General features: G+C 46.0%; 1 protein-coding gene across 3 annotated transcripts in view; it reads left to right on the top strand.

The window, feature by feature from the left end:
• The window catches only part of TECTA (tectorin alpha), a 79,129-nt gene that overhangs the window by 23,419 nt on the left and 40,252 nt on the right, over window positions 1–15,458 (top strand). For all 3 annotated transcript variants that reach the window (XR_013522817.1, XM_035264887.3, XM_078339188.1), the window contains 3 exons: window positions 1,047–1,639; window positions 2,883–3,456; window positions 9,969–10,570. Coding sequence is in view for 2 of the 3 variants with exons in the window: in XM_035264887.3 (XP_035120778.2) it covers window positions 1,047–1,639; window positions 2,883–3,456; window positions 9,969–10,570 (1,769 nt within the window). In the remaining variant the exon portion in view is untranslated. The remainder of the gene's footprint in view (window positions 1–1,046; window positions 1,640–2,882; window positions 3,457–9,968; window positions 10,571–15,458) is intronic.

Below are 15,458 nucleotides of genomic sequence, written 5' to 3' on the forward strand. Positions count from 1 at the left end.
AAACCATCATGTATCAGGTTCAGTTCTTAAGATTGGTCAAACTACAATAGAAGCAACTGTATTCTTGCTGTGTGACTGATCAGCCTCTCTTATGACCGGAACATCCATATTTGGATTCAAGTTGAGACTGAATACGCCTTCTCTTTGATTCTTACATAAGCCAAGAGCATCCAAATTGCCTAACTAAGATGTCACAATGGCTATAGATAACATATTTTCTAGTGGCACTACTTTCCCATCCTCCACATTTCTCTTTCTTTTCTCTCTCTTATTCTGGTGCAATGGACTCCATTTAATTCAGAGAACTAGTTTACCAGGCCCTGGAGCCCCAGCTTGTTGGATTCAACCAGACTCAAACATTTATGTAGACCCAGATGCTATTAAAGCAAGAACTGAGGATTTCTAAGGCAAGAAGGGCCTTTAGAAGGCATCTTGCCTAGTCTCTGGAGAAACAGCCACACAATTTCTTTGAATTATTTGCAGGTAGCCAGGGTTCTTTCTTATTTTTAATATCCCAGGGAATTCATTCCCACAGCCTTCCTTGGTCACACTTAGGTATTTTAAGTGCCTCCCTGTTACAGATTTCACGTTTTCAAATTACTCCTCTAACGGTTACATTTTTCGTTTCTCCTGAAAGTTGGGATTTATTTCCTTCTAAGAATGGGCCATGCCCTTTAAAATCAGATCAACTTATATGTCCATCAGTGGACCCTCTTAAAACATCTCAATAGTGTGGATCACCAAATAATAGACCTGTATTGGGTAATCAGTAGTCTAGAAAGGATGGCATCCTGAAGTTTAATTTTAATCAAGATGATCACATTCCAATAAAAGTTCTCAGTGCAATCACGCTGCTCAGTAGTTATTAGGAGAGTCGTTGAGCTGGGTTTTACAGATGCAACCTCAATTCCCTCTTCCCCGAATGAGAGGCCTCTTGACCCTCACTCTAGGAACTAAGTGATCCAGGAGGAGCGTTATGATTCTGGCCGGTTAGCACTCGGGGTCCGTTCACCTTGTTATCGGCTCTCTCCCTTTCCCCATGTCAGTGTCCACGGTGCAGTGCCCAAGCTTCAGCCACTACTCCGTGTGCACCAGCAGCTGCCCCAACACGTGCTCCGACCTGACGGCCTCACAGAACTGCGCCACGCCGTGCACGGAGGGCTGCGAGTGCAACGAGGGCTTCGTCCTCAGCACCAGCCAGTGCGTCCCGCTGCACAAGTGCGGCTGTGACTTCGATGGCCACTACTACACCATGGGGGAGTTCTTCTGGGCCACGGCCAACTGCACGGTGCAGTGCCTGTGCGAGGAGGGCGGGGACATCTACTGCTTCAACAAGACCTGCGGCAGCGGGGAGGTGTGCGCTGTGGAGGACGGCTACCAGGGCTGCTTCCCCAAGCGGGAGACCGTGTGCCTGCTCAGCCAGGATCAGGTGCTGCACACCTTTGACGGCGCCGCCTACGCCTTCCCCTCCGAGTTCTCCTACACCCTCCTGAAGACCTGCCCCGAGCGGCCAGAGTACTTGGAAATCGACATCAACAAGAAGAAGCCAGATGCAGGCCCTGAGTGGCTGCGGGGACTTCGGATTCTGGTAGCGGAACAGGAGGTCAAGATAGGAGGCATCGGGGCTTCGGAAGTCAAGGTAAGGCTCCTTGCTCCCTTGGAGCACTTTGTTCCCAAGTGCGTCCGGCCAGGAAAAGGAGCTCGCCATCCTCTTCAGGTTTGCCTTTCTGCCTCTGCCTGTGAGTGGATTCTAGGAAGAAGATGGCTCCAGATGGGAGCATTTTCTAATGATCTGCACCAAATCAGACTTATCAGGTGGAGAAATGGCATGCAGCTGGGATTAGATAGAGCAGGACTAGCTCTCTGGAATAGCAAATACTTACAGAACACTTACTATGTGCCAAGCACTATTCTAAGCCTCTTATAAGCAGTGTCACACTTGATCTTATGATTCTCGCTTTACAGATGAGAAAACTGAGGCACAGAGAGGCTACACTTCCACAGGGAAATGTAACTATGAAAGGGGATTCACGCCCTCCTGGCTGGCTCCAGAATCTGTGCTCTTAACCCTTGCACCCTACTAACTCCCCTACCTGTACATCATCTATGTGGGGTGATGTAAGGGGTGACTCCCACCCTTCTGACTTGCTCTGAAAAAAAACATCATTAGGCATCCAGAGTCATAGATCCTTACTTAGCTCTAAAAGGAATCTTGAGAGTGATCTAGTGCATCTCCTCATTTTCACATGAAGATACTAAGAGGGTGAGTGAAGATCCCATAGCTAATTGTTGCAGAACTGGGATGTGACATGCATTTTATGTCACCTGAAGTCTAGTTTGGAAAACAAAAGCCAACACAGTACTGTCCAAAGAGATAATAAAATATCCATCCTCAAACTGGAAAGGATGTGTTTTTATTCCCATTGCCACAATGGCAGAGCTTAATTCATTAATAGACTAGTAGGAGGTAGATAGGTGAATGGACAGCTAGATCATTAGAGATATCCTATGTGCCCCCAAGAAGCTGGGACACAGAAAAAGTAAGACTAGAAGAGAAAAAGAACTAGAAAGGCAGGGAAGGAGGGGAGCTGTTTTGAAAGGTACCAAAGCAGAGATGCCAGGCAGCATGAGGGAGCCATGTATCTAAGACGATTTTATTCGCATTTCAGTTTAGTTTGTTTTGGGCTAGCTTTGGGTCCAGAACACACAAAAATAAACAGCAAATGGTTCTAAATAGGGGAATCCCAAAAATAGATAAATAAATAAATAAGCCCATGACAAATCAGCCAATATCTGTATGGGTTCCACAGACCATCAGCTTCTTGACCTCTCTGAAAAGGCTTGACCTCTCTGGACCTGATAAGAATGATTTGATTTTTCAGTTGAACGGTCAGGAAGTAGAATTGCCTTTTTTCCATCCTTCGGGGAAGCTGGAAATTTATCGAAACAAAAACAGTACAACGGTGGAGTCCAAGGGCGTGGTGACCGTCCAGTACTCAGACATAGGTCTGTTGTACATCCGGCTGTCCACCGCATACTTCAATTGCACAGGGGGCTTGTGCGGCTTCTTCAACGCCAATGCCAGTGACGAGTTCTGCCTCCCCAACGGCAAGTGCACGGACAACCTGGCAGTGTTCCTGGAAAGCTGGACAACTTTTGAGGAGATCTGCAACGGGGAGTGTGGGGACCTGCTAAAGGCCTGCAACAACGACTCGGAGCTGCTCAAGTTCTATCGAAGCCGCTCGAGGTGTGGCATCATCAACGACCCCTCCAACAGCTCCTTTCTGGAGTGCCACGGGGTGGTCAACGTCACTGCCTACTACCGCACCTGCCTCTTCCGCCTGTGCCAGAGTGGGGGCAACGAGTCAGAGCTCTGTGACTCTGTGGCCCGGTACGCAAGCGCCTGCAAGAACGCCGACGTGGAGGTGGGGCCCTGGCGGACCTATGACTTCTGCCGTAAGTTGGGGTTGGATTCTGGGAGAGGCTCTCGAGGCGGGAAATAGATGCCATACTGGGCCTTACTCAGGACTTCCTTCCCAAATGGGACTGAGCTCAAGGGCGATGTTAATTACTGTGTATACCTGCCCTCATCTGATGTGTCTCCCCAAAGACTCATCACCCCAAACCAGACAGCTTCTCATCTTTATTTTGTTCCCAACTGCACAGTACCTCTTCACTGTAGACAATTAGCCATTTATTTATATGTGGTTTATCGAACAGAGAGTAGAGACACCATGTCAAAGGAGTAGAAATCTTTATGATGGCTGTGTAGGTGCCTTCCCCCTTGGCAAAGAAGAGCCCCATTCATTTAGATAGGAGGTGATGGCCTGGGCGCCTTTAGTGCATAGAGATTAGCATGCTCCCCAGGGCAAACATGACAATGGGTATTAAGAGAGTCCTGTGTTGCTGGCTTTTAATTTTGTCCCAAGAGTATCTGACCCCTCTCAGCAAGGCAGTGGCAAGTACTAGTAGTAATTAGAGTACTTGCTGGGAAGACCTGATATGTAACACCCTTGGTTATTGGGGAGGCCACAGGAAGAAGTAACATGGCAGAAAGCAGGGTCTACTCCTTGAGCAAAAACTGCCTCATCTGGGCTTCAGCACACATCCCTCTCCCTCCACAAAGTTGGACCCCACACCAAAGCCACGGCCACCATTAAGATTTCATCCCTACGTCTGTTTATCTGTCCTCCGTTGTATTTTTTTAATTGGCAAAAGTGCTTTTTAATTTGAAATAATTTTAGACTTACAGAAAAGTTGCAGGAATAATATAGTCTACCATTCTCTCGATTCCCTCATCGTTAACATTTTAACACATTTTCTTTATAATTTTATCTCTAAAAATATACTCAGTCTTTTTCTAAACCACTTGAGAGTAAGTTGCTGTCATTATGCCTGTTTGTACCTAAATATTTCACTGTGTTTCCTAAGAATAAGAACATTTATATGACCATAACATAATCATTAAAACCAGGAAGTTGCCATTAATACAATACTATTATGTAATCTGGTGACCATGCTCATATTTTGTTAGTGGTTCCAATAATGTCTTTTATAGCAAAAAAAAAAAAAAAAAAATTAAAACAAAACAAAACCCTGGCGTCCAATCTAGGATCACATGTTGCATCTTGTTATGTCTCTGTAGGTGCCTTTAATCTAGAGTAGGTCCTCAGTCTTTGACTTTCATTGCCTTAGCATTTCTGAAGAGCACAGGCCAGTTATTTTGCAGACTGTTTCTCAGTTTGGGTTGGCCTATATTTCCTCATGGTTACATTGAAATTATACATTTTTGGCAGGAATACCACAAAAGCAGTGATGTGTCTTCTCAATGTGTCGTATCTAGAGGCCACTGATGTTGGTTTGTCCCGTTACACTGAGCATGATAGAATTGATCGCTTGCTTAAGGTAGCATCTGTCAAATTTCTCCATTGAAAGTTACTGTTTTTTTACCATATAATTAACACATATTTTTCAGGGAAACATTTTCAATTTAGATAGCTTTTCTGTTCCTCAAATTCTCATGCACTAGATTTAGCATCCAGTGATGATTTTTGCCTGAATCGTTTATTACTGTTTGTAAAATGGTGATTTTTTTCTAATTCAATAGCTCCTGCATTTATTAGTTGGCATTCTATTGTAAAGAGATTTCTTTTTCACCCATTTATTTATTTTTATTTATTTACATGAGTATGGACTTACGGATTCCTACTTAACCAATTGTATCTGTTATCATAATTTGTTTTTATGCTCGAATTGTTCCGCATATGGCCAGTGGGAATCCCTTCCAGCAGTGATTTCTGTTGACATTTGCTTCATCATTTATTGCTTTCCACCGGGCACAATGTACTCCAGGCTCATCTTGTACTTTCTCTGCTCCAGCCTTGGATTAGCCATTTCTCCAAGGATCTCTGGTTCCTTCCAGCGGATCATAGTGTTGAGGAGATAGGATCTGGGTGTCTGGGTGCCCATTTCTTCCTAGAGTGTCATTGATTCTAGCATTCCTTAGTGGAGAGAGTTAGGAAATGCATGTACAGGCCTATACACACCCTCCACACACATTTTTATGTAGCTAGCTATGTCGCTCTCTCTTTTTACCTGTCTCTGTCTCTATCTCAGCATGAGTTCATACTAAATCTACAATTTCAGTCCAATACCACAGGGTTTTCTCATTTTCCATTTTTAATTTCTTTTCTCTGAGAATGAGAAACTGGCCCATTGTATTTCTTCCTAAGTTTGTTTATTTTCTTCGCTTCTAATTTTGAAACCATTTCAAAGCTACGTAGCAGAGCACCTGTATACCCATTGCCCAGATTAACCTATTAATAACATGTATGCATTTGTATTATCATTCTCTCCCTCTCCCTGTCTCTTCCTTCCTCCTTCCCTGCTCTCCATGTAAGAGTGAGTTGCAGACTTCATGCCCTCTTACCCCTAAAACTTCAATATGTATCTCCTTAGAGTAGAGGCATTTACGTACATAACCACAGTATAGCTTTCAACCTTAGAACATTAAACATTGATACTGTAATTTAATATCCACATTCCACTTTTGTCAGTTGACTGAGCAATGTTCTCTACAGCTCTTTTGGGGTGCAGGGGGGCACTCAGTACAGGCCTAGTCTAGAATCACATGTTACATTTCATCATCATGTCTTTTTAGTCTCATAACTTAGTTTTCTCTGTCTTTTCTGATATGGACATTTTTGAAGAACACAGCCTCCCTACCTTTTAAAAACAGAACGACCATCCATTGGGGTGGATGTCCCATCCTGATGCGCTTCAGCTGTGCATCTCCACTCAGTCTGGGCCGGTGCCACGTGGCTTTTCTCATGGAATCACAGCACATGTGGAAGCACAATCTTGTCCATCTTCCCCTCGTTGATCCAACATGATATGCATGTTGATCCCCTGGTCAAGGTGTTGTTGAATGTCTCTGCTGTAGAGTCATGGTGAGCTTTCCCTTGCAACTAATAAGCAACCTGTGGAGAGATACTTTAAGACCTGTCTGTCAGTCTATCTGTCTGTCTATCAGTCATCTTATTAATCTGGACATGGATGCCTGTTTTTTGCAGTGATCTATATTTCTTATTCCATTTATTAATTATTTTTGGTGTTAAAATTGCTCCAGATTGGCCTGTAGGAGCTCCTTGAAGCTGGCTCCTGTGTCCTTTCGGCATGCCTCTGTCATTCTGTTTTGATCACTTTCTTCCCTTTGGCATAACAAGATGCTTCACACTCATCTTTTAATCTTCCCTGCCCCATGCTGGAATCAGCATGACTCGAAGAAGCCCTGGTAAGTGGGGAATGTTATTAGAAATCAAGATATGAGGGAGATGTCCCCATTGCTCTTAGGGTGTTTTTGCTTTGCCTCTAGGTCTTTTCAACAGACAGAGCTGAAAACCAAAACACACACACACACCTTTTTAAATCTATGATTTCTGACCTTGGGAAATCCAAGGAGCATGTGGAGGGTTTAGTGACTGTCATCTCAGAGAAGGGCGGTTGTGTCCCTGGTGAGGCCCTGAGGAGGGACTAACAGCAGATGCTGAGACTCCAAAGCTACCTACAGCAGGAGAACCTCCACAGTTTCTTATGGCCACCACATCTGGTGGGAATTTATCATACTTTCCCAAAGGCTTTTTCTTTTCATCCACCTCCCTATATCCTCTTTTGTCCTATCTCTAGCTTATCCAACACGATCTCTGTTTCTGCTCCCACACTGAGCCTCCCCGTTGTATTTCATTCATGCGGCAGGATTGTCGAGTCTCCCCCATACCAAATCTGTTCTGCTGCCAGGCCATTTCAGTGCTGTCCTTTTAGACTGCTAACTCCTACCCGGCAGGGGATGTTTCTGAGTTGTTTTTGTGATGTACGAAGCACAAGCACAGTTTGGTGGCATCGCGCGTGCCAAGTTAGCAGGGCGTGATGGTAATATTCCCTGTTTTCCTGCATGTGACAGCTACTGAGAAGAGCTTCTCACTATCCCTCATCTGGACCAGCAGACCCGGAGGAAGCTCTTATCAGTGCCTTTTTTAGGGACGATGTGGGCAGAAGCAGTCACATGGAACATGGCTTTCTTGGGCTGAGGGCCAGGACTCCTACTTGAGATGTCCCCCAGGATGTCTCATCTAGAGCTTGTGTACATGGATCTGGCAAGAAGGACTGAAAGTGCACACTTGATTCATCAGGCCTCCAAGTACTAAGGGATTAATCTGGTCGGAGTCTTGCAGAGTGGGGATTGAACTGGACAACAGCTGTGAATCAGGAACACAATCTTCTTTGAACCTGGAGAGAGGCAACTGCTGTCTCTGTGTTCAGATATTTTTAACTGGCCCTCCTGTTGGCAGAGCCAGGCTGCCCAATTAAGTAATTTCACAGAGGCATTTTGGGGCCTATGGGAAGTTTTATTACTCCACGTCTGTATGCTCCAGACTTTCAGACAAATTCAGACAACACAATAAGTCATAAAGTGAGAGCCATTTAAATAAGTCATGTTATTTGCTATCATCATAAATCTGCAGTCAGTGTTAGAACATTCATAATTTAGAGACAAACGTGAAACTCCCTCTGTACAGCCATATATAATCAGTGCTGAACTAGCCTTCAACTCCAAAGCCGCATGGTATTGTAGGCAATGGGAGTGGAGATAGTCCTTCAGCCCAGAGGAAAAAATGATTGGCTTTCAGCGCACAATGCAGAGCTGTTGTATCCGTACTTGTGGGCAGAGCTATTCTTGCCATGCAATTTATTTCTCTGTAATGTCCTCCATGTCCTTGGATTATAAAACAGTATTAAGGAGTGATGGTATGTATATGAGCCAAAGGAAGTTTTAAAGGCAAGATCTTATTTTCCCAGAAGATGGTGGGGTCCTTCGCAGAGCTTTAGATTGCACAGACTGGTAGGAGACTTCTTCTGTGCTCTTGAGTCCTGTTCTTGGCCTGAGCAAATTGTGACCCTTTAAAGTAATAGAGAGAAATGGAAAGTATACTCAACACTACATGGTGAGCACCCCGTGCTGCTGTTATTACTTATGTACTGTGTTTTTTTTTTTTGGATCGGAGTCTTGCTCTTTTGCCCAGTCTGGAGTACAGTGGTGTGATCTTTGCTCACTGCAACCTCCTCCTCCCAGGTTCAAGTGATTCTTGTGCCTCAGCCTCCTGAGTAGCTGGGATTACAGACGTATGCCAACCACACCTGGCTGAATTTTTTCATACTTTTAGTAGAGACGGGATTTCACCATGTTGGCCAGACTGTCTCAAACTCCCAACCTCAGGTGATCCACCTGCCTTACCCTCCCAGAGTGCTGGGATTACAAGTGTGTGCTGTGCTTTTTCACTAAGAGACTTGATCTTTCAAGGAAGTCTTCTGGGAGGACAGGCAATTTGAAGTGAGGTGGGATTTGGCTTTGTGTGTGTGTCAGAGGGAGGCCGTCCAGGAAGGAGAAAGCCTGTGAGCAAAGGGGCTGGGGGGGTGATCACCTTCTATGCAGAGAATGATGAGGAGGTGGACGAGGTCAGAGGGCACCAGCAACAGAGAAATGAAGGAGAAAGGGAGTGACAATGAGCCAATTTGCAGAGTAAAAATACCTGCATATTGCCTGTCTGTGTAATAAAAGGAGGTGCAAAGAGGGGAAAGGGCATACCACCAATGGAGACACTACTAAGAACTTGATAGGTTAGATTATGAATCCTCAGAACAACCCTACTAGGTAAATGTGGTTCGTACTTAATGAAACAGGAGACAGAAGCTCTGAAGACATGAAATAACATCCCAGAGTTAAGTTAGCAGTAGCCACAGGTCTCTATGGTCCCCAAACACACAATGCTCCCTTTCCAGAGTCTTTGAGTCAGTGGACCCAGATTACATCTGTCTCTGGCAGTTACTAGTTAAATTAAGTTAAATCACTGAACTTCAGTGTCCTCACCTATAAGATGGGAATGATAAGATTTGCCTTGCTATCCAGGTTGTTGAGATAAGGTACACAAAAGTGCCTAGGACAGTGCCTAGCCTGTTACAGGTGCTCAGTTCTGTGTCTTAGACTCAAAATTTTCTACATGGGCCAGGCACAGTGGCTCACACCTGTAATCCCAGCACTTTGGAAGACCGAGGCTGGTGGATCACCTGAGGTCCGGAGTTCAAGACCAGCCTGGCCAACATGGAGAAACCACATCTCTACTAAAAATACAAAAATTAGCCAGGTGTGGTGGTGGGCATCTGTAATCCCAGCTACTCGGGAGGCTGAGGAGGGAGGATTGCATGAACCTGGGAGGCAGAGTTGCAGTGAGCCAAGATGGCGCCATTGCACTCCAGCCTGGGCAACAAGAGTGAAACACACACACACACACGCACACACCAATGCACGTATGCACACACATAGACATACACTCACGCACATACATGCATGAACACACACTTCTGACTCTGGCTTTTTTCCTTTTCTAACCTGTCTTCTCCTTGACTACCTGCAGCTCTGGAGTGCCCAGAGAACAGCCACTTTGAGGAGTGTATGACATGTACAGAGACCTGTGAGACCCTGGCCCTGGGCCCCATCTGCGTGGATAGCTGCTCTGAGGGATGTCAGTGTGACGAGGGCTATGCCCTCCTGGGCAGCCAGTGTGTCACGCGGAGTGAGTGTGGCTGCAACTTTGAGGGGCACCAACTTGCCACCAATGAAACCTTCTGGGTGGACCTGGACTGCCAGATCTTCTGCTATTGCAATGGCACAGACAACAGCATCCACTGTGAGACTGTTCCCTGCAAGGATGATGAGTACTGCATGGAGGAGGGTGGACTGTACTACTGCCAAGCCCGCACCGACGCCTCCTGCATCGTCTCGGGCTACGGCCACTACCTCACCTTTGATGGCTTCCCCTTTGACTTCCAGACAAGCTGCCCACTCATCCTCTGCACCACAGGAAGCAGGCCAAGCTCGGACTCTTTCCCCAAGTTCATTGTCACAGCCAAGAATGAGGACCGAGATCCGTCGCTGGCCTTGTGGGTTAAGCAGGTGGACGTGACCATGTTTGGCTACAGCATCGTGATCCACCGAGCCTACAAGCACACTGTGCTGGTGAGTAGTCACGTGCCCCTCTTAAGAGGAGAGTCATGGGACATCAGGACAGAGGTCAGCAAGCCAGGCTGCAGGTGAATCAGGCTGGTCTGTAATCCAAAAAAACCACAGTATATTAAAGCAGAGAGAGGCCCTAGAGGTTTTCTGTCACTTCATCTTAGAGAGAAGGAAACGGAGGCTCAGCAAAAAAAAAAATGATTTTCCCAAGTCACATACACCATGTTAGGAAGCAGACAGCTATGGAAGTGGTGTCTTTCACGTGGCAAAAGAGCATGTTGGAGAGAGTGCAGACCAAGTTGAGCATCCCTGCTTGGTGGCTGCTGTGCGACCTCAGGCAGGCACTTAACCTCTTAGCTTGGCCACTCCATCTGTGAAAGAAATGCCTGCCTCGCACAGACTGGGCCTCCCTAACTGATGCTATTGTCCTCCTCCACCCACTTCCCTTTTATGAGATTAGGGTGATATTTGCCTGTTCTGGCCTCCCTCCATCTCGCCTGGTCTCCCTTTTGGTACCCATGGGATCTGCGAGTTCATGAGTCTCACATGCATTTGGAGGACTCAGGGCTCTCCTAGAATCTCTTTACTTACTTGGGCTTCAACTCCCTCTTTCTAAGCTTTCCACCCTTTTCACCCAGAGAGCACTTCCTTGACCATGAAGACAGGAGCAGTGAGGCTGAGGAGCTCTGTGTACCCCTCATCTGTCCTGCGGACATCAGCTTGAGCCACAGGCCCAGCCATTGTTTCTCCAGGGTCTTGCTCTGCACATGACTTGAAAGCTAACAAGCAAGCCAACAGCCTCTGCTTCAGCATTTTAGGGAGATGATTTAGGGTGTTTGCCTTCTTGACATTATTATCACAGGTCTGTGTCATAATTTTTCTATCTCTAAAGGGACTCCTTTTCATCTTGTATACATTCTCTTAAAAATTCTGAGGTATACTGAACTAAACTATCTAAACCTAACTAAAGAGTTCCCTGGGCAACTATATTGACTTCTTTCTTGCCTTGGGATTTCCTCAACTTCCTTCTCTGACAAAGAGAGCTTCCCAAACCTCTTGAATTATCTTTCACGTTTATTGAAAATCTGCCTTTTTAGCATCTAAGGGAGAAATTGCGCTGTGCCGTCCTCTTCGCTTTCTTGCACACCATAAACCTAAATCCCAGTTGTTTCCCTCTCTGCTTCTCCTAACAATTTATTCCAGTAGCCCTTATTGCATTCATCAGCCTGTATTTTTGTGATCTGCATGTCTAACGCTCTCTCAGTTGTAATCATGGACTTCTTAAGGGCAGAAACCATACCTAATTCGCCTTTATGTTGAATGAATGGACAGTACTCTGCACCTACTGACACTCGAAACACTGGTCAAATGAATGAATGAAATGACACAGTAACCACTTTCTTCCAGGGTTCCCACGACTTCTGTCACAGTGCTATTACTGCTTCATCAATCTGAAGGGTTAAATTGCCACTGAGGCAAGTTAGGACTGTGTCCGATGTGGCTTTAGCCACATAAGGTTTCTAGATGTTTGGATAGTCGAAGCTGCCCATTAATACAACTCCCCTCTATCCATTTTCGTCTTACGTTAAAACAAATGTATCAATCGTTTTGCTCACGTTGCTTGCATCATATTTGTCCTTTATTCTTTGTTTCCCTATGTGATATCTTTCCACTCTTAGATTTAGATGTTTCCATGCAGTCACTTATCTCCTTGACACCTGGTGCTCTTCTGACTTTCTGCCTTTCAGGTTTTTCCTCTTCTTTTAAAATGTCATCTGATCATGAGTCCTGTCCCATCTAGTTTATGATGAATTGTGTTTTCTGCCTGGTGTTACCCACTCTCTGCTTTTAGGTATCTTGACATCTGAGGTTACACACGTTGGTTTCAGACATCTTCCCAGTTCTTTACACGTATAGACTGTGGGGTCCTCATGGACACCTACTCTTCTTTCATGCTGTCTCTTCCCTCTCCTTCACAATGACTGACTCCCCGCTATCTCTAGGTATTTCCCTCCCTTTCCCTCTACTTTAGGGTCAAGCCTCCAGTGGGTTAGCTCTCCTTCCAGGCATGTGCTGTGCCCCAGTCACATGAGATTGCACTAATAAGTGCAATAGCTAAAGTCACAATCCCGGAGAACCACACAGCTGACTTCTTCGTCACACAGAGACATGGAGAGGGAAGGAGTGAGTTAGTTTATTAATGGCTGCCGTAATGAAATACCACAGACTGTGTGGCCTGAAACAACAGCAACTTATTCTCTCAGTTCTGGAGGCTGCAAGTCCAAAGTCAAGCTGGTGGCAGGGTCACACTCCTCGTGAGATCCTGGGGAAGAACCACCCCCTGCCTCTCTCTTAGCTTCTGGCGGTTGTGGGCAATCCTCAATGTTCCTCACCTTGTGGCAGCATAAACTCCAGTCTCGGCCTCTGTCTTTACATGGCCTCCTTCCTGCTGTATCTCCTGTTTCCTCTGTGTCCAAATCTCATTCTCCTTTTAAGGACGTCACTCATTGGAGTTAGTCCCACCTAATCTAGTGTGACCTCATCTTAACTTGATCACATCTACAAATCCCCTATTTCCAAGTAAATCCATTCACAGGTACTGGGGGTTAAGGCCTCAACATTTCTTTTGGGAGGACACAATGCAATCCACAACAGGGGGCCACTGGAGACAATAAGCAACAAAGAGAAATGGGTCAGACAGGTGGGGGGACTCCATGCCAGGGCACCTCTTTCTAAGCCACTGAGATGTCCTAAGCGCTCAAGTTGTAAATAGAGTATATAGCTTTCAAACCTTTGACAAGAAGACCAGGTTCAGGGTGCATCAAAGTTTCTTTTCTTTTGAGACATGGGGGAGAGATTTAACAGTTACTTTGGATTATTAAAATGCATTACAGGATCTGCTTATTCAATGATTTGCATTTGTTTTCCCATGATGTTATTACTAGTCACCGTCTTTCCCTGAGCCTGAAGAATAATGGCCATCAGGATGACAGTGTGCAGTCAAGTGCTGGGTAAAACATAGCCCAGAGCGCAGGTCAATGCTGGGGCCCTCAGAAATAGAGGTTGATAAGAAACGGATTCCCTGGGACACAGGGTCTCTCTATGATACTGACCTTTCCCTGCCACACACTACATGAGAAAATCTACTAAGCCAAGTGAAGCTACAAATAAATGTGCGATCTATAGACCAAACAGGGTACAGGGGTGAGCTGCAGAAGGCTAGCCACTCTTGGGGGCACTGCCATAGCCCATCTCAGCCATCCACAGCCAGAGCACAACAGAGACTGCCTTGCTCCTTCCCCTCCCCCCAGGCTTCATCACAGCCAAGTCTGACATGGTTCAGGCCAATGGGGAGGTTTTCAGGGCCCTCATAGTTTGTGTCTTTATCACTTATTGCCAGTCAGGTGGCCATCAGAGAAGAGTGAGGTTTTGAGCATCGCTCTGGCTTGGTTTAGTACCAGGAGCTTGTATTGATGCCTATTCTTTACCAAGTCTGGGGGTAGAAAAGTGAATCAACATGGCCTCTGCCCTAAGAAAGCTTAGAGTCTAGTGCGAGAGACAGACATGTTAGCAGTTAATGTCCACGTCAAGTGAAGTGCTGCAAAAATGCTGCTCATGGGGGGCGTGAGAGCACAGAGGAAGGGTTGCTTGAATCAGCCGGGAAGACTTCAGAGAGGGCTTCCTGGAAGAGGAGACCCAGAGCTGAGCCCTAGAGGATTATACTAGCCAGGTCAAGAATGAGGTGAGATTGTCCAGGCAAAGGGAATATTGGTGAAGACTCAGGGTGGGTAGAAAAGTGAGGGGTGCAAGGAGACTTTGCTGCAGAAGACCTTGCTGGAGAACAAGGTCAAGGTCTGTTGTTTAAAGGAAAACTCTCCAAAAACGTGTGGTCTTATTTCCAATACTTAAATATTTGAAATATACTTCCCCCGCCTCCTTCCACACCTTCTTCTCATCATCCTCTGTGGCTTTCTCCTCCATCCATCAAGGCTGTTGCCATTCCAGCCTCTCCCTTTTCCTCTGACCTCCTTCCTCTGAGCTCCTTCTTTCCCTCCATTTCTTCCTCACAGAGAGACAAGCAGGGCAGTGGTGCCAGGGTGGAGGCGGCATGCGTGGGGTTTCTGAGACACAGAGAAGCTGAGCCTGTCTGAATCGAGGGTGTTTCTTTCTCTGGGTTCTCCTTGGCAATGGCAGAATTTGCAAGCCTTTTAGCTTCATCCAATTCCATTCCCTCCTCAAGGCACTGCCTCCTGCATAACACCAGGTAGCCAGGAATAGAGAATGCAGGGTAACTTAGGAAGAAAAACCAGCTGACCCTGATTGGCCTCTGAGTGCAAGGCTTTGACTATATTTGCTGTGAGCTTTCAGGGCAGATCAGAGTCTCCATGGCCTGCTCTTGCTCCTCTTCTCACCCTCCATGCACCCTGTCATTGAAACGACTGTCACTGCATCCTCTCCACCTCCTCCCTTCCAGGTGCAAGAATGAGACATCTCTTCTCCTCCCTGGCTGCTCTCCCCGTGTGCCACCTCTTTGTTGCCTTCCCTGGGATCTTGGCTCTCTGTCATATCCTCTCCCTTCTGTATCTTTCTACAGGATCCTTTTCTTCAACCCATAAACATGCTCATTCGCAAACATGCCTTGGTCCCAGTTCCCCACTAGCTTCTATGCAAGCTCTCACGTTCCCTTCCTGGCCAAACTCCTTAAGAGCATCATCTCTGCTTCTGTATCTCCTGTTTGTTATTTTATTTGCTATTTGCTTCTGCAATCCAAATTCTGGCTTCATCATCCTACTTCAATTCCCTTATTAAGATTGCTGATGTTTTTGTTTTACAAAACGAATGGGTGTTTTGCAGGCTTTATCTCATGGGCCTCTTTGCCTTGTGTGTATTG

This window comes from Callithrix jacchus, chromosome 10 (genome assembly GCF_049354715.1).
Source record: "Callithrix jacchus isolate 240 chromosome 10, calJac240_pri, whole genome shotgun sequence".
NCBI classification, from domain to species: domain Eukaryota; kingdom Metazoa; phylum Chordata; class Mammalia; order Primates; family Cebidae; genus Callithrix; species Callithrix jacchus.